This window comes from Geotrypetes seraphini, chromosome 1 (genome assembly GCF_902459505.1).
Source record: "Geotrypetes seraphini chromosome 1, aGeoSer1.1, whole genome shotgun sequence".
NCBI classification, from domain to species: Eukaryota; Metazoa; Chordata; class Amphibia; order Gymnophiona; family Dermophiidae; genus Geotrypetes; species Geotrypetes seraphini.
In genome coordinates, this window is record NC_047084.1 from 474,431,488 (window position 1) to 474,449,647 (window position 18,160).

Consider the following 18,160-nt stretch of genomic DNA (forward strand, 5'->3'; position numbering starts at 1 on the left):
GTCTGGTCAAGTAACTTATGCAGGGGAAGCCGAAGTGTCTCCGCCGGAGGATGAGGTAAATTGCATGGTGTCCAGATACTCCTTAGAGTACTTCGACCCAGTATCTAAGGTCTCACATCTAAGGTCATCCGCCATCTGTCTGAGAAAGGATGATAAAGGAAAGTTGGTCCGCCAAGGCCGGCCGGCGAGACGGACTAGAAGACGTGGAAGCCTCCGGTTCCAGGGAGAGCTGAGAGCGGCATGGAGAGTATGAGGTAGATGGTTCTTCATACTCCGGTCCCTCTGGCTGGGATAAATCTGAGGATGAGTATCCCATACGCTGCATTTTCTTCTGTGGAGGACACCTCCGAATGACGCGAGGAGTGTCTAGAAGAATGTCGAGATCGATGCCCCTCCCGATGCCGGGATGGGGAACGTGATCTTCGATGCATCGATCGATCCCTTGAAGCCTCGAAGGAATGGATTGGACTCGATGCAGTGGAGCGCATGGGAGGCAACGATGCCGACTCACGCAGTGCCACCCAAGTCTGGTATGGGAGTGCGAAAGAACTCCTCCTGCGATGCAGTATGCCCAGGACTCCGATTATCAGGGGGCCGATGTAGTACCCTGGTGACGTGGAGGTGTTAATGGGCTCTAAAGGCGGCATGTCAGAAAGGGAAGCCCGCCTAGTGGGTTCCGCCGCCCTCCGCCGCCTCCCCCTCGTCGAGCAGGGAAATCGAACGACGAGGAGGAGGAGGAGGGGGCGGACCGCCTCTCCGGGACCGGGGACCGTAGTATCGCCCTGAATATTAGCGATAAGCCTCAGTCCCATCGTCCGCATGAGCTCAACAAATTGAGCTTCGAGCAGGGATTTAAGCGATGCGATATGGAGGGATCCGCACCGAAAGGGGGTCCTCCTGCACGGTCATCGCGTTCCTTCGTGGTCGAGTGCTTCTGCTTGGTAGCTTTGGCACTTTTATGACCACGGGAGGAACAGTGGAAGGCGGTACCTGAACCGAGGAGACGGAGAGCAGGAACCGATGCTGAACTCGATGCAGAAGCCGGTGTGAACGATGCTGGCTTCACGATGCTCGATGCATGAGTCGCAGATGCAGGCTTCGAACAGACCGGTGAAACATCTGTCGAAGTCGAAGCAGATGGCTCCTTAGAAGGACTCCATCTTAAACATGGACTCCCAAAGTAAGCAGCGCCGTTTAAAAGAGCGCGCTGTGAGCGTGGAACAAGGCCGGCACGATTTCGGAACGTGTTCTGGACCAAGACACTGAAGACAGCGCCGGTGTGGGTTTCCGTCAACGAAATCGCCGCTGGCACTTGCTGCACTTTTTAAAACCGGTGATAGGCCGGGACATAGGCCGGAAAAGTGACGTTGCTAGGTCGAAGGAGCTAGGTCGCAGCCACGAGGCCGGCCCGGCCGAACCGCCGGAGACGAAATAATTGTAACTTTTTTTTTTTTTTTTTTTTTTAATAGAAAATAAAAGTTCAAAGAAAGTAAGTAAAACAATAAAACGCGGGGAAAGAAGGCAAATACTGAAATTTCAGTCAGCGCAGAATTGAAGAGAACTTCTTCAGCTCCGCGGAAAGAAAAGAAACTGAGGAGACGCGCCCCGGTACATACGGGCGGGGAAGGCACTCGGGCGCATGCGCGGTGCGGGCATCTCGAAACTTCTGAGTTTTCTTCAAGCAAGACCGTGCTTGCAAGATGTCCGTATCGGGGCTCTGTCGGATGACATCACCCACTAGTGAGAATACCTGCCTGCTTGTCCTGGGATAAGCACTAATAGCACTGAGGTGAACTCTAATGGAAAGTCCAGAATTGGACAAATAAAGAAGATAGTCCAATACTGAAGGAATCGAAGAGGTGGAGGGATCCAGGTGATGAAGACTACATCATGAAATGAAGCGTGTCCATTTGAGTTCATAGTACTGCTGAGAAGACGGCTTTCTGGAAGCAACTATAATGGCTTGTGCTGGGTCAGAAAGACTGAAATCTGCTGAAGTCAGGTCAAGAGGTACCAAGCTGTTAGGTGCAGAGATTGCAGATTGGGATGTAAAAGAGAACCTGAGTGAGCAGAGATGGAAATATCTCTGAATGAATTGGATCCTTGACACTCAGTGAGAACAAGGTTGTCCTGGGCCACCGAGGAGCTATGAGAATCATGGTGGCTGTTTGACAAGCATCTTCAGAACCAGAGGGATTGAATACAGGAACTTGTATGACCAGTCTCGAAGAAATGCATCCATTTCCAGACGATGAGGAAACTACTGTCTGGAAAAGAATTGAGGTAACTTGTGGGTGTGGAGAGATGCAAAGAGCTCTATCTGAGGAGTCCCCCAAAGCAAGATGATGTGGAGCAAGACTTTCGGGCAACTGAAGAAATCTGTTGAGCTTCTTGGCCAGGGCATTTATTTATTTCAAAATCTATCCCGTTGTCCCCAGAGAGCCCAGAATGGGTGGTATCTGTTTCCCTTGCACATATATCACTTTGAGAAATATTTTGAGGAATTGCCCTGTTCGAAATGTGTACGTCTTCTTCACAGAGAGAAACAAGAGTCCATTCCCCCTTATTTGTTGATGTAGTACATGGCTACTTGATTGTCTATTTGAACAAGAACTTGGTTGGCAAGACGATCCTTAAATATCTTGAGAGCATTGCAAATTGCATGTAGCTCTAACAGGTTGATGTGAAACGCTCTCTCTTGAGCAGACCACAGTCCCCGAGTTCATATGCCATCCAGGTATGCTCCCCTTTGCATACACGAAGGCATTCATTGTATGTACTTTCTGAAGTAAAGGGATGTGAAAACAGCAAGCCTCTAGAGAGATTGGTTGGTGTCAACTACCATTTGTGAATACTCTTGGAGATGAAGCGAGGCTGAATGGCAGAACTTTGTATTGGATATGATGACCTACACGAAAACAAAGAACTTTCAGTGGTCAGGATGAATGGGAATAATGTGTGTAGATCTCTTTGAGGTCTAGAGAGCACAGCCAATCATTCGTTCTAGAAGTGGATATAGGGTCCCCAGGGATAGTATGAAAAACTTTTCTTTTACTTAAGTATTGTTGAGAGCTCGGAAGCTAAGAATGGGACAAAGACCTCCCATCTTCTTTGGAATTAGGAAATACCTGGAGTACAACCTTGATTTTCTGGGAAGAGGATACTACTTCTATGGCATTTAATTGAAGTACAGCTTGATTTCCTGAAGAAGGGACATCTTTTAAGATGTGAAAGAGGACTCTCTTGGAGGGTTTGTTTGGAGGAATGGTAATAAAATGAAGAGATTAACCTCCTGTAGGACTTTAAGGACCTAAGTGTCTGTGGTAATGAGAGTCAAATCATTGATGATATAAGAGATGTTAGCCTCCAATGGGTTGAGGTGGTGGCTGTACTGGGGAATTGTGGCTATGCTCTCTAGAAGCATGTCAAAAAGACTGATTTGATATTTGAGGAGCAGAAGTTCGGAGGCTTAAGCAATTTTTTGCCTCTTCTGTGTGGAGGTTTGGAAGAGGACAAGGGTTACTGTATAATGCCTCTTATATGAGAGTAAGCAGGCTTCTGGGAAGATTTAGATAGTCAAGTCTTCGACCACTCCAAGGTAGCCCAGCTCTGCTCATGTCGAGTAAATCTGGGTAAAAACAGTCACACCCCTGATCCAAAAACAGGGTGCGGGAGCAGAGGCAGTCTGAAACCAAACCAATCTAACACAACCATGATTATTTGGTGAATGGTGATTATTGGTGAATACCTCACTCTTTTGCAGATTTACACTAGGGCATTATAGATGCAGGTCTCCCGAGAATTTTGAAGGTGAACAAACTGACTTATTTGCAGCAAAGAGAACAATATTGGATCTTCGAACTCCAATCTTTATATCCATCAGGCTCAATGAGTTTATTGAGTGGCATTGTGCTATGGTTCTGTTTAGTTTTTCTTCAGGTTTTCACTTATAAACTTACCCCAGGTTGCTTTTAAATTTTCCCGGGGTTTAAACCACGTGGTTTATGCACGTTTTCTACATCAGACGCTCTGCAGTTTTATGTTTGGAGGCGTTCCTCTCTGGTCAGTGCCATTTTCAATCCGGACCTTCTACTCTTCGGCTGGTCATTTGAGAGCTATTTTGCTTCACAGCTGGTTCCTGAGGAAGGGGGGGTTTTCCCTCGAAACAGAGCCCCGTTGGACGGGTTCATTTCAAGCTGCTTATTCTTTACTCCGGACCATTATGGAGGAGCTAAGTACTGTTTATTATCTTTGATCTGCTCGTGACTGAGCCAGCCCGGCTGATTCTGGATGCTACTTGACCCTCGGATGAGGGACAGAGACAGTCGAACCATTCACAGTATATATATTTTGTGATTTTTATTTATAATATTTATTTCACGTTTTCACTTGTATCATATTTGTGCACTAGTTCAATTGTACAGACAGCCCAGGGATGTTTCACAGATAATACCCATTTGTGTGTATGACTGACAGCTGGTGCATTAGGGACATGTTCCACTGCAAGCTGTGAGACCGAGGGCTTCCCATTCACCAATAATCATTTGTGTTAGATTGGTTTGGTTCGGCTGCCTTTGCTCTGCACCTTGTTTTCGGGTCAAGGGAGACTTGTTGTTTTTGCATTTTTTGCAGTATTCCCCTTTTTTGGGTTTTTGTATTGTTCATCGGAGTAAATCTGTGTGGCATCCTCGACTTAATCTCCAAAGAGCTCTTCACCTAGACATGGAGTATTAGCTAAATGATCTTGAACACTGATGTCTAGGTTAGAGACTCGCAGCAATAGACATAGTCGATCAAATGCATCAAAAGCTGATCTTGAAATAAATTTCCTGGTTTGAAGGAGGCTATAAGTAGTTTCTTGAAATTCTGGAAGTTGTTCCGATGGAATTTATTGTTCAAAATCAGCCAGTCTCTTGATCAGCTGTTTGAGGTAAAAGGTCATTAACTTCTTTTTTTTTTTTTTTTTTAAAGAAAAAATAAAAAGGATACTATAAGTAAATTAAAGAAAAGAAAACGAGCCAAAAGGTGAAAAGTATGTTGACTGGAAGACAATTCAATTGGACAGAGTCCAAAAAACAACTTCTTCGCTCCGCAGAAAACGAAGAACTAGGGAACTGCAAGCCAACGTCGGGCCAGGAAAAGCACTTATGAGTTGTGTAGTGCGAGCAATCTCAAAGCTTTGCAAATCTTAAGTTACAATACACTTTAGCACTGTCCATACTGGATGATGTTACACACATGTGAGAATATGCTGCCTGTTTGTCCTAGGATAATAAAATTTATTTAAAACTTGTTATACTATACACCTAATTCACAGAACTGCGTGGTGTACAATCTATTTAAGAAAAAATAAAAAGAACTCCATAATAAAGAAGACAGGGCAGTACCTTCAATTCATTCAAAGACAAATTGATCGTATCAAAAAGATTATGATGCCAGAGGTGAAAACTGCAGACCTAAAAGCTTGAAGAAATTACTAAATCTTTATGGCAGCTTTAAAGTTTTTCAAAAGAGGATTTCCTATGAACACTTAATGAAATCTTGTTCAAGGTAAAAGGTGCCACTGCGAGGCGCTTTGAACCACACAGGACACCACAGCACTGTATCTTTAAAGTGTAATAGAACAGAACTAGGCAACAGGGGAGAAGAATGCAGCCCGAGGTGCTACACTGCTACTGTTTTCCTCTTAACAAGGAGTGGGAAGGAGGTCGCTATGAAGTCTTGCCACACTCCCATCAACTGCACCAGTTAGACCTCTGCACATTAGACCATACTTTCATTTTTTGAACAGCGATTACATCAAAAATAGTTTAATGTTTCAAGTCTATAAAATGTATGTCATATGATTAAAGAGAAGCTATTCTGGACTATTAGCAAATTAGAAAAATGATAATTCTTACCCTCTGCAAGGTTACGCTATACTGCTCCCACATCATTTCTTCCATGCCTTGAGCCTAGAAAATAATATTTATTATAGATATTAGTAATAAGTATGAAATGATGTACAAAACAATTCATATAAGCACTTTCTTTTTTTTTTAAATTGTGGGCCAAACAGAAGTATTTCTACTTTAATAGGGAACAGAGAAGAGCTGCAGTGGTCAGACAGGTCTACCATTACTATTAAGCAGGAAGATCATCATTTTACTGTTTAATAAGAAAAAAAAATTCTCCCTTTAAATGAGGAAGACTTATTTGGTTTTTTAAAAAAGCTCTGTTTTTTTCTTGGTCTCTGTCCTTAAAATCCATTTGATTTAATCCCTTTACCTATAATGCATTTCAGTAAAATATTAAGACATTTCATCTTTCTCATAAGCATTCAAATACTTGAAAGCAAGATATATGTGGAAGAAGATGGGAAAATCACCAGTGTGTGGTGACATTCCCAGCTATGAATGCATTGCATTGTTAAAAGCGCAGAAGCGGATATTGGCTGCGAGTCCCTTTAACTGGTAATAGTTGGGTTCATAAAAGTTCAGTTAAATGATATGCCATTGTTTCTGTTCCAGATGATACCATCATAACCATGTTCTGCCTCAGAAACTCTACATAGAGTTCTTTCAATAGTATTGTTTTTAAATCTGTGTTTTTATTTCTGTATTATACTAAATCAGAAACATCAAGCCAAACACTAACACACACGTTAGAGAAGAAATGTTCCAACCATAGTTCCCCTAATTTTAGCAAACCCCTTAACACCACACTATCCTCTCTCCTGTCCTACAGGATGCTTTATCTTCAATTATCTGTTTAACCTTTTATTATAACTTCTCAACAATAACCTTAATTTTCTCTGTGGTGTGTGCTGCATTTTTATCAGGAGCTTTCAAAGTAGAGGTCTGCACGGGATCGTTGGAATCCCACGAAGATCCCCCTAGGTCGACAGGACTCCCACGGGGACCCATCCCAGGCCCACAGGACTCCCACAGGGATGGACCCGGAATTCCTATCCCAAGGCCTACCTAATTTCCGGTCCGGGTCCGGCGCCAAGCTGAGCTCCCGACGAATCAGCAGCAACAGTCTCTGTCACGTAGGCAGTGATCTCAGCATGTAGGCACACAGACTGTGTGCCTATGTGCTGAGCTCAACGCCTACGTGACAGAGACTGTTGCTGATTCGTGGGGAGGTAGTTCCACGTGCATGCTAGAGCGGGCAGTCATCCTCCTCCCCTCCCAGGAACAAACCCGAAATGCGCTAACTTCGCTAGGCTCGATTCTGCTGCACGAGCCGCTATCTGTGGCTCAGAGCTAAGTGGGGATCGGTTGGTGGATGCCGAGGGCTGCTGAGCCGAAGTTCAAAACCCCAGTGAGGAGCTGCGACCCGGGATCTTGACTGCAGCAAGCGAGGATGAAAACTGCTCTGCCACTACCAGAATGATCCAGCTTTCTGAAGCCCCATGAGCTTGGATGGTCTGCTCTGACTACCAAAACTTGCCATTTCTTTCCCTCACTCTGGCTCTCTTATTCCACTTCTTATTTCCTAGTCTGTCACTAATTCTATCATCATTCTCTCCAATCATTCAGCATTTCCCCCTCTCTCTCTGCTCCTCTTCTATCCAGCATTTGTTCTTTCTCTCTCTTTTCTCTCCAGCATCTTCCCTCTCTTCCATTTCCATCCAGTATTTGCCCCTCTCTCTCCTGCTTCTGCCCAGCATCTGATCTGTCTCCTCTCTTCCTCCTTTCTGCCTCCTGTCACCCCCATCCATCATCCACCCATCTCTCTCCCCCTTCCATCCAGCATCTGACCATCTTTCACTTCCCCCCTTCAGCCAGAATTGCTTCATTTCTCTTTCTCTCCCTTCTATTCAGTATCTGCCCAATCTTTCTCTTTCCTCCCTTCCATCCGCATCCTCTCCCTCTCCTCCCTTCCATTCAATCTCTTCCTCCCCTCGCCTTTTCTTTACATCCATCATCTGTCTTTTTCTCTCTTCCCCAGGCATTCCAGCTTGTCTGTTATCTTTCCCCTTTCATCCAGTGTGTCTGATCTATCTATCTACAGTCTGTCTCCTCTCACCTCCTACATCCAGTATCTACCCTCTCCCACCCGACACCAAAGCCGCCACCAGACCGATACGAAGCCTTTCCTCCGACTGACTTCGGGGGAAGACTTCTGGGTCGGCTACATATAGCGTGCTGCAGGCTGCCTCCAACCCCTGCTGTTATTTGGACTCGAATGAAAGGGTGGGAGGGAGTGCATATTTGGACTCAGAAGGCATGAACTTGGAAGAGAAGATGGAGGAAGGGAGGGAAAGAGATGCTGAAGTGGGGGAGGGAATGAGTTTTTGGGCACAGAAGGCATGAACTGGGGAGAGAGGAAGGGAGGGAGGTACAGATGATACGGAAGAGAAAGATGAGAGTGGGAAATGTGGTGGAAAGTGAACAGTGGGACAGATTGAAAGGGATGCAAGAGGGAGGAATGTTGGACATAGTGGTGAAGGGAATGGAGGGAGAGATGTGGCATGGTGCTGGAGAAGGGGGATAGAACAGAAGGAAAAATATTGAGCATGGGGCTGCAGTGTTCTCCCCAGAAATTTTTTCCAGCCGGGTGGCATGAAAAAGTAGCCGGGTAGGGCAGGATGAGGAAATTTGGTGGGGAAAATTTAAAGTGTACTATTTTTATTAGTTAATTATTATTAATTATTTTCCAATGCTCAATATGACTTACTTTTTTAAGGTTTGACAATTGTGCCAGAATATTTTTATTAAATTTAAGAAGTATCCAATTCTCTCTCTCTACCCCTTCCACCTACTGTCCATCCTCTCTCTGCCCCTTCCATCCACCGTCCACCCTCTCTTCAATTCAGCATCTTCCCTCTTTCTATGCCCCCTTCAATAAACTGTATATCCTGTGCCCTTTCTCTCCTTTGAACATGATTCATTTTCAGCTTCACCCCCTCTCCATTTTTCTGTCTCTACCACCTCCCCTATGCTCTGGCATCTCTCTCCTCCCTTTCCTTCCTTCCTTCCCACTGCACCCCATGGTCTGGCATCTCTCTCCTCTCCTATCTCTTCCTCTCCCTCCTTGCTCTGGCATCTCCTCTCCTTCCTTTCCCTCTGGTCTTGCATTTGTCTTCTTAGTTTATCTTCCCTCCCTCCATGCCCTGACATCTCTCTCCTTCCATCTCCCCCTCCATTATCTGGCATCTCCTGTCCTTCCTTTCTCTCCCTTCCTCCTTCCTTCCTTCCCCCTGGTCTGGCATCTCTCTCCCTCCCCCCTCCATGGTCTGGTATCTCCTTTCCCTTCCATCCCTCCCTCCCATGGACTTGGCATCTATCTTTCCTCTCCCTTCCCTGGTCTTCCTCCCCCCAATTGGGTGCAGCAGCTGCATTTTTCTTCCCCCCCCTTCCCTGTCTCACACACCCATCAGCAGCCCAGCATTCACAACTTGCTGCTCTTGCTTGCTTCGGGCCTTCCTCGCTGCTGGGTCCCACCTACTTTCTATTTCCATGAAGGCAGGACCTGGCAGCAAGGAAGACCCTGAAGCAAGTAAGAGCAGCAAGTTGCAAGATTCTCTCCCTCCTTTTGACTCCCTCTCTGCCCTATTTCCTGCTTTAGCCTATAGCTAATTGAACTCATGCTCCGGGGCTGTAATGCTAACACTGTGCGTGCTGGCTTTCCTTCTCCTCCCTCCCCCCATGACCTAACTTCCGGTTTCAGAGCATGGGTTCAATTCGCATGCTGGCACTTTAAGTCTGGCTGAAACGAGAGTCATAAGAATAGCCTTACTGGGTCAGACCATTGGTCCATCAAGCCCAGTAGCCCGTTCTCACAGTGGCCAATCCAGGTCACTAGTACCTGGCCAAAATCCAAGTAGCAGCAATATTCCATGCTACCGATCCAGGGCAAGCAGTGACTTCCCCCATGTCTTTCTCAATAACAGACTACGAACTTTTTCTCCAGGAACTTGTCCAAACCTTTCTTAAAACCAGCTACATTAATTGCTCTTACTACATCCTCTGGCAATGTGTTCCAGAGCTTAACTATTCTCTGAGTGATAAAAATTTCCTTCTATTGGTTTTAAAAGTATTTCTTTGTAACTTCATCGAGAAGATGGAAATTTGATAGGTAGCTGAATAGTAAAAAAGAGAAGGGTAAGAAAGAAGCAGTTAGTGAGCTTGAGCTAGGACCTATCAGATAGAGGAAAAGTCTTTTTTTGTCTTATTTACACCACAGCACCTGTGTGGAGTTGGAAAGGGCAAAGGTGGTCGGGGTGAAGAGGCTACAAAAATAAAACCACCAGGCCATTTAAAAAAAAAAACAACAAAAAAAAACCAAACACCTGATTCAGCAGGAAAAGCGAATTTAATAAAAAACTCAATTCAATAGGCCAAATCGAAAATTTTTTTCCCCTGAATCTGACAGCAAATTAAAATGTAAAGAAAATGAATTACTGTAATCAGTTAATTGAGCAGAGATTAAATATAATGCCCAAAAGAAACACGATAAAACGATGAACACTTCATTGTGATTAACTCCAAACTCAAAAGGTTCACTTCAAAATGAAAGGACAACTCAAAACTTTTATACAAGCTTTATGACCCAATACAATGCAAGCACTGGCTAGGTGCTGAATTCCACATTCCAATAGATCTGTAAGAGGTCATGCTCCCTCTCAAGGGTATGTCCATTTTTATGCTGATAGTGACACCACAAGTAAGTTGAAAAAACCCCAGAAGCCAGATTGCCCATGCACCTAAAATGTGGTGCTTGGGTACAGGAGCTGCAGTACATTGCAACAGACAAGGAAGAGAGAAAGCTGAAGGAGGTGAGAGTCAGAACTAGAAAGAATACAAAATCTTTTTTTTTCTAGTATCCAAGTTCACTGATCATGATCAACTCATGGGGGGGGAGTTAAACCCCCTCCTTGGCACTTTCATTTTGTGGACATTACTGCTTTCTAATTTACTAATCCTAAAAACCACGTGTTTTTCCTGTACTTATTTTCTATATCACAATAGAAAGTTCTAATATTCAAGAAAACAGAAGACCTATTTGATAGGTCAGATATCAGATATAACAGAAAAAAATGTTATAGGCAACTAACCTTAATGAGGAAAAAAAAAACCCTAAACTTCCAGATCACGATTCTTAACAGAAGCAGCAGGATAAAGATTTTAATTAACACAAACTAGGTGAGCAAAAAAGGATATGAGCTCTAGAAAGATCCCAGTTTTTGAGGGGGGTTTCCCTTCATAACCTTTCCCTTCGTAACCCTCAAAAATAAAAAATTGTCGGGTCTCAGTGTGCACTGGCGCGCAAATGCCCGGCGCGCAATTGTTGGCGCCTTTATTTTTTGGTTGCCGTGAAAATGTCGGGTCTCAGTGCGATTGTTGGCGCGCCATTGTCCTGTGGTCACCGGGATTTCTGAGGAAGGTGGTCCAGCTCAAGGTTCAGTTTTCTACAACTCCTATCAAGGTAAGGTGAATTTAAATGTTTGTTGACTCTGGTTGCCGATTTGACCTACATTAATACTCAGTTTTATAATTGTTTATTACTTCGTAACCCTCAAAAATAAAAATATTGTCAGGTCTCAGTGTGCGCTGGCTCGCAAACATTTGGCGCGTGATTGTCGGCATGCCTTTGAAATGCTCCTGTAGTTTATTTTTTGGTTGCCTTGAGAATGTCCTTTTTCAGCTCTGTTGCAGTAAAATTAATACTATCCGCAGACATGTCATTTCCTTCTTGACCCACGACCTTTTTAGTGGAAGCGGATTCTCCATTTTGAGGCAGTTGGCCTGGGCATGACACAGATCTCGATCCCTATAGTGTTAGTCACCCATCTTCTCTCTCCTCCCCTCCCAAGCAGACCAGGAGAGTGAGCTGTTCTTGCTCCTAACCCACGCCCCTCCCCCCTCCGTGATAGACTGTTACAGGCCCCGCCCCATGAAGTGAGGATTGGCTCTTCAGTCTGCCTGAATACTGGATTCAGCTGAGCAAGTGACTGAAAGACCTAACCGGGAGTTGGAGATGTTTTGGTTTTTGATCCCGATGTTCAGAAGTGCAAGATCACGGGGTGAGTCAGTCTCTGGTTGTAACCTCTTGGATATGGGCCCCGCATCGAGGATTGATTTGTGTACTTCCGGTGACTCTTAAGGCTGTGCTAAATCAGCCGAGGGAGTCCCCAAACCGGTGAGAGTTTAAAAAAAAACAAAAAACCTGTTGTGCAGTGGCAGCAGGATTCGTGACCTTCCGAGTTGACAGCCGGATGCTCACCAAAATTAGCTGGGCGGAGCGCCCGGCTAAAAGGCGCTAGGGAGAACACTGGGCTGGTGGGCAGGAACAAAAGATGAGAAAGGGATAAATGCTGGACATTGGTAGGAGGAACCAATGGACAGCAATAGAAGAATTTACAGAAGATGGGAAAGCAGAAAAAAGAAACTGGGACCAACTTGATGGAAAAATAAGTTTCCAGATAACAAAGGTAAAAAACTGAATTTATTGACTAAAATGTTAGCTTTGGGAATGTATATAGCTGATGTCTTTGTATTGTGTTTAAAAGAAAAGGAAATGCATTTCTGGTTTTATTTCTACAGTGTTGAAGTATTTGCTGACCCTTGCTGTGGCTGGTGGGGATCCCCAAGCATCGCCAGCAGAGGACCTCATCTAGAGACAGCCAGAGCTCCCCTCCACCAAGCGCAGCAGATGCTGGCAGCATCCATGAGTCACTGTGGTGCCAGCATCTGTGACTCAGGGATGCTACTGCTGCCTGCCAAGTTTGGCAAAAGGGACCCCCGGCCAAATGCAGAGGAAGTCTTCAGCTGAAAGCTTGGGGGTCCTCATCAGCTGAGTATTTCTATTTTATATTTACATTGGAGGCTCTGGTAGAAACCTATTTACAAAGTATGTATTCTTCCCAATTAATATTTCCAAATTAATAAAGTGTTTTTGCTTATTTGTAAATGGGTCTCTACCAGAGCCTTTAATTCAGTAGCATAATTAAATGAAATAACTGTTTCTGAAGTTTATAGGGACGGGTAGGGATGGGTGGGATTTCTGTCCCCGCGCAACTCTATTTCAAAGCTGCATCTAACCTCCCACACATACACACCACATTTTCCTACCTCTACCATTTATCTTTTTTTGCTTTCTATCATTCTTCTTTCAGTCATATCTCTATAATGGCTTCCATAATTTTTTCCCCTGTACAGTTGCAGCTGTTGTATTAGGTTCAGTAGAAAAGGAAATAATATTTGCATATTTTATTTTTCTATCATGTTGGTTCCAGTTTCTCTTTTCTGTGCGCTAATTCTCCTCTAAGAGATGCTGTCCATTTGTCTTTTCCTTCACTAGTCTCGCGGAAACTCATGGAAGCCATTTGTGTTTGCAGCTCTGCATGGGGCAGGAGTGAAGGAAAATCGCTCCTGCCCCACTTCACCATTATACCTCCAGGCTTTAAAAAGTAAGTTGCGGTGAGGTCCAGGAGGCAGGGGTGGGTCAATACTGACCCTAAGTAACTTGTGGAGGCTTTAAAAAGTAAGTTGCAAGTGAGGTCCAGTATGGGGTTAAAACTCAAAACAATTGAGGTCGTGAGTGCCAAACCCATGAATATGGAGGGGGAGTGCACACAATATCAACTAGCTCACCTTTATCCACCCCCTCCTTTCCCTCCTAGCTTCTCTCACAGGGTTCACCCTTCTAGCTCAGTATCTGCCCCCTCTTCCTTCCCTCGCCATTGTCATAGCCTGATAACTCCTTGTCCCTCCTCTCCTGCCCTTTTCCTTAAGGTCCAGCATTTCTCCATCTCTCTTCCCTCACTCCCATTGCCTAGCATCACTCTATCATTCCCTTCTGCTCCTGGCTCCAACATCTCCCTTTCTCCCCTCTAATCCACCCCCATACCCAACATCTCTCTCCCCCCTTCCCCGGACAGCATTCTCTCTCTTTCACTGCCATGTCCAACATTTTTACTTCTCTCAACTGTCCACCACCTGTGCAGAAACAGAAGTTGCATTGGGGGGGGGGGAGGATGGGACAGATGCGGCAGAGGGGAGGCTTCTAGTTTAGTAGCAGGCAGAGTGTGGTACTCACTGTCACTGCCAGGGATCCATTGAAATGACACTTTAGGGCGAGATATGTAGGATTGCAGGAGTCCAGCCTGCTCCCCCCACGCCGGCGTATTCAAGGTGCACCACCGATTGGTGGACCCAGGCCCACGTGTACTGAGGAAGGAGGTCTTGAACTATGAAAGTTTGTCAAAAAATGTAATAAAGGCGATACCTTTTTAATGGACTTTTGTTTCATTTTTATTAAAAGGATGGACAAGAATACCACCTGCACACTTGACTGTTTCACCTTCTCTCCCAGAGCCACAAAGTCGCTTTTGATACGTTCGCAGGGGTACATGGCAGTATTGTTAGTGCCAATGTGGATGAGCAGCATCAGATAATAGTCATCAGGCTTGATTAGTCTCAGCAAGTTCTCCGTAACAGCTTGGATTTTGGCACCAGGCAGACAGCATACCTCTTGTGACATCATGTCTGGTGTGCAGATGGATGCTTCTGTATCCCTCAGAAGGGAATCGCCAGTCACCACTACCTTATGCCGCCCTAGTAGTCACAGATCCAGTAATTTTTGAGAATCCAAGCTTTGGTCCTTCCTCTCCTCGGGATGATCTCATCTCCTCCACTTCCAGGACAGCATACCAGTTTTTCAGTTCAAGAGTGGAGGGGGAATCACAGTACCAGTCTTACAGTGTTCCATAATCCGAGTCCAGCTGCCTTCCCTCAGCATAGCCTCTTCCCCACTGCTGGAAATCTTTGACGCCTCATGAACCATTTCATCGATGTACCTCTCTTTCTCACGTATGCTTCTCCGTCTTGCCACCTCCTCTCTCAGTTCCTTTACTTCCTTCATGGGAGATTCAAGCTGAAGACAGCTTGCAAATGAAACCACTCCCTCTGCTTGGGTAATATTTTCTATCTACACAGAGACAGAAGTTGTAATCTGAGCAGCAGCTTTGGTGATACGATGTTTCCCAGCCATACTGTGGCACAGAAGTACTTACACCTGGAAGAATAAAGAAAGGGCAAAAAAAAAATCCTACCAAAGTAATGCCCTGTTCCTGGTTGGCTAAAGAGCCTATAAATCAAAAAGCGCTGCCTTGGGGTGGGTCAGAGGGAATTAAATTAACACCAAAGCCTTTCTTCAAAAGCTATTTGTGCCCTAATCTGATATTATGCCCTGAAATGCAACCTAAAACATTAATCTAGGCTAAAACACTGTTTTGTATTAAACCCTAACAGAGACTCTAAAGGCTACACTATTGCCTAACTAATTTTGCTGAGCTAAAACGAGAACTACAATGATAAACCTACTGAAACCCAAGTTTATCTTTCCCAGACAGTAGCTTTCATAGCAACCTGTGAACTCTCTTTAAGGCTGAGCCTCTACAACCTCTCTCTTAGAACCAGGCTTACTGAGGGATAGGCATTAGGCCAGCATTCCTCCCCTTAAGAGTCACCTGTGGAGTCTGATCTCTTAAGAAAGTCCTCAGAGTTCAGTCCTCTTCTGATTTCTGAAGAGTTATTTATCGAGCTAAATTTATGACTCAACCAGTCACCACATGATCAGGGTGAGGTACAAAAAAACATACATAGGCATCTTGATATGAACATTTAAACAATACAGGCAAAAGGTATTAGTTCACTCTAGATTTGGAAAGATTGGAAGAGCAAACTGGTAGCAAGGAAAGAAGTTAGCTGCTTGTGGTTTGTGAAGAGTCCACAAAAACACCCCGACATCTGGGAGCAGCTGTAGAGCAGGATAGGCACTGAGGTCCCTGACAGAGAACTTATGTAATAGCCACTCAAAGAGCCAATTCCAGTGGGAGGACTGAATCAACAATGAAAGGAGAAACAATGCAGATAAAGAGATTCCAGCAGCCATTAGAAGGATGGAAACCTTGAAGCTGGAGCCAAGAGGCATCTTTTGCCCCTCTCCCAAAGCAACAATGAAAAGAAGCATTCTCTGGTAAGAATAGAGTCTGAAGGTGTGCGAGGGCCTCAAGGCAAAAATATTGCTCAAGTCTATGGAGTGGAATGAATTGTTTTATGCATTTACATCAAATTCTCTTTACTGTTTAGATCTTCTGTGGGTCTACAGAATTTTTGAAAGCAAAATTTACTTAGTATCTTGAGGAAATAAAAATCTCTTCCTCTCAGAGAATACACATCATGTTTTCCCAATGTGAGTAGACTATTGGAACCTGAACTAGAACACTGCCTGCCTAGAAAAGGGAATGCCTGGAAAGGCGGCTATAATTATAATAGGATTCAAACAGAAACAGAATGAAGGTAAAATTATGTCCTTATCTGATAATTCTCTTTCCTTTAGTCACAGTAGATGAATCCAGAGACTAGTGGGATTAAGTCCACCAACCAGCAAGGGGTGATAGAGCGCACTGAATTGACCTCGGGTATATCTTGGATGCACATCCTCCTGGCCAATCAGTACAGGTCTTCTCAAAGCAGTTGAAATAAATCATATAAAAGTAAATCACATAAAACATATCAACTGCATTAAACATATGAGACATAGGACACCTATGGAACTTCTTCCGTCACATGCGCTACCTGAATCTTTGATACATCAAAATTGAAACTGCAATTTCAGTCTAAAGGCAAGCCCAAACCACTCCTGAGAGTGACAAACCCCGCACCAGAGTGGGGCTCTGGATTCATCTGTTGTGACTAAAGGAAAGAAAATTATCAGGCAAGGACATAATTTTACCATCCTTGTCATCAACAGCAGATGAATCCAGAGACTAGTGGGATGTACAAAAGCAGTCCAAATGTAGGGGGGGGAGAAATAAACAAGTGAACTGAAAATCTGCCCTGCAGCACATGTCTAAGGAGATACGACACCCAGAGAGTACATATCCTATGAACATACAGAGGGTAACCCCTCTGGCCCTTGTGAGCAGGAGCAATCCTTACCTAAGAGCACCATGCTGTGGAAAACTCCAGCTACAGTGTCCCTCCACGAATAGTATGAGTGCCAAGCAGCTTGCTCATGTGATGACCAGGCTTCAAATAACCTCCTGTGGAATGCAACCAACATGTCTGGCAACGGTCCTTGGCTGATGGCAAACTCCATGAGCCTCATCGTAAACCAGACCTACTTCCCTCGGAAGGTTCTAGGGCAGCCAGCTGGACGCATAACAAATGAATATTCCCCATATGACTGAAGCCCTCTCAAGTACCAAGCCCCTAGAACACAGGAGGCCACACTGTTGACACCAGTCAAGAATAATGCCAAACACTACTCTGTACCCAGGCCACAGTGACAAGTGCTTGTCCCAGCGTCCCAAGGAGAAACAGTAACAGCCTCAGACACTGAGGTAGCTTATTCAATCGCCATTCCATTCCTCCACATGAATGAACCGAGAAGAAGTGGAAAGAATAACTCAGAGCAATAGCGAGAGCTATCAACTAGCCCGCAATCAGCCTAGCCAAAGCTTAACTGCCATCCGTCTGGGACCAAACACAGTACACCAGGCCACAAGTGAAATAGCTCCCCAGCCAAAGCCAACCCACCGCCCGTGTGGCAGCAACTAGGGTCGGCTGGTTAGCGGTGGCAAAGGCAGTATTGCTGGAAGCGGCGTCCCTACTCTGAGAGCAGAAATACTGACAGTGGCGGTGACGTCAGCTGCAACTGCAGTGACCCCCAATCCATAGCGGGAGGGAATGGCCTCCTACCATCCGCTGCTGCCCGACCCTGCTGCAAGCCCATGGGTGTCTGCTACTACAGCTGAAGCAGCTTCTGCTTCCCTATGCAGGAAAGGAGTAAAAATACTCCCCATACCAGTGCCTCCCTGAAGAGAACAGTGACCCCTGTAACTCCACGCCCATAGCCCAAGTGAGCTTATGGAACTGAAGTATCCAAGTCCTACAGGGGGGAGGGGAAAAGGGAAACCTGGGAGCCCAGGTAATGCCGCCCCCAAGGTAGGCACCGTACAGCTTCTATCCTGCAGCTCAACTGAGGGCTACTCCTCAGGAATCAGCTGCCACCGCGGCCTGAGCTTCTAAAGCCAGGTTGCTATGGTTTGGTCCCTTACTACACAATCTATCTCAGTTTATAGCATTGAAATCAGGAGACTCCTTAATAATTGAATTTTCATCTAGAATCCTTGGTTTTATTTTAGATTCTTCTTTATCTTTAA

The 18,160-nt window shown here is 45.0% G+C and overlaps 1 protein-coding gene across 3 annotated transcripts in view; it reads right to left on the reverse strand.

Annotated features, from left to right (window-relative positions):
* Positions 1-18,160, reverse strand: part of LOC117350531 (tight junction protein ZO-2-like) — a 93,751-nt gene that overhangs the window by 64,282 nt on the left and 11,309 nt on the right. For all 3 annotated transcript variants that reach the window (XM_033924836.1, XM_033924853.1, XM_033924844.1), the window contains exon 2: positions 5,901-5,954. In XM_033924836.1, coding sequence (XP_033780727.1) covers positions 5,901-5,954 — 54 coding nt within the window. The remainder of the gene's footprint in view (positions 1-5,900; positions 5,955-18,160) is intronic.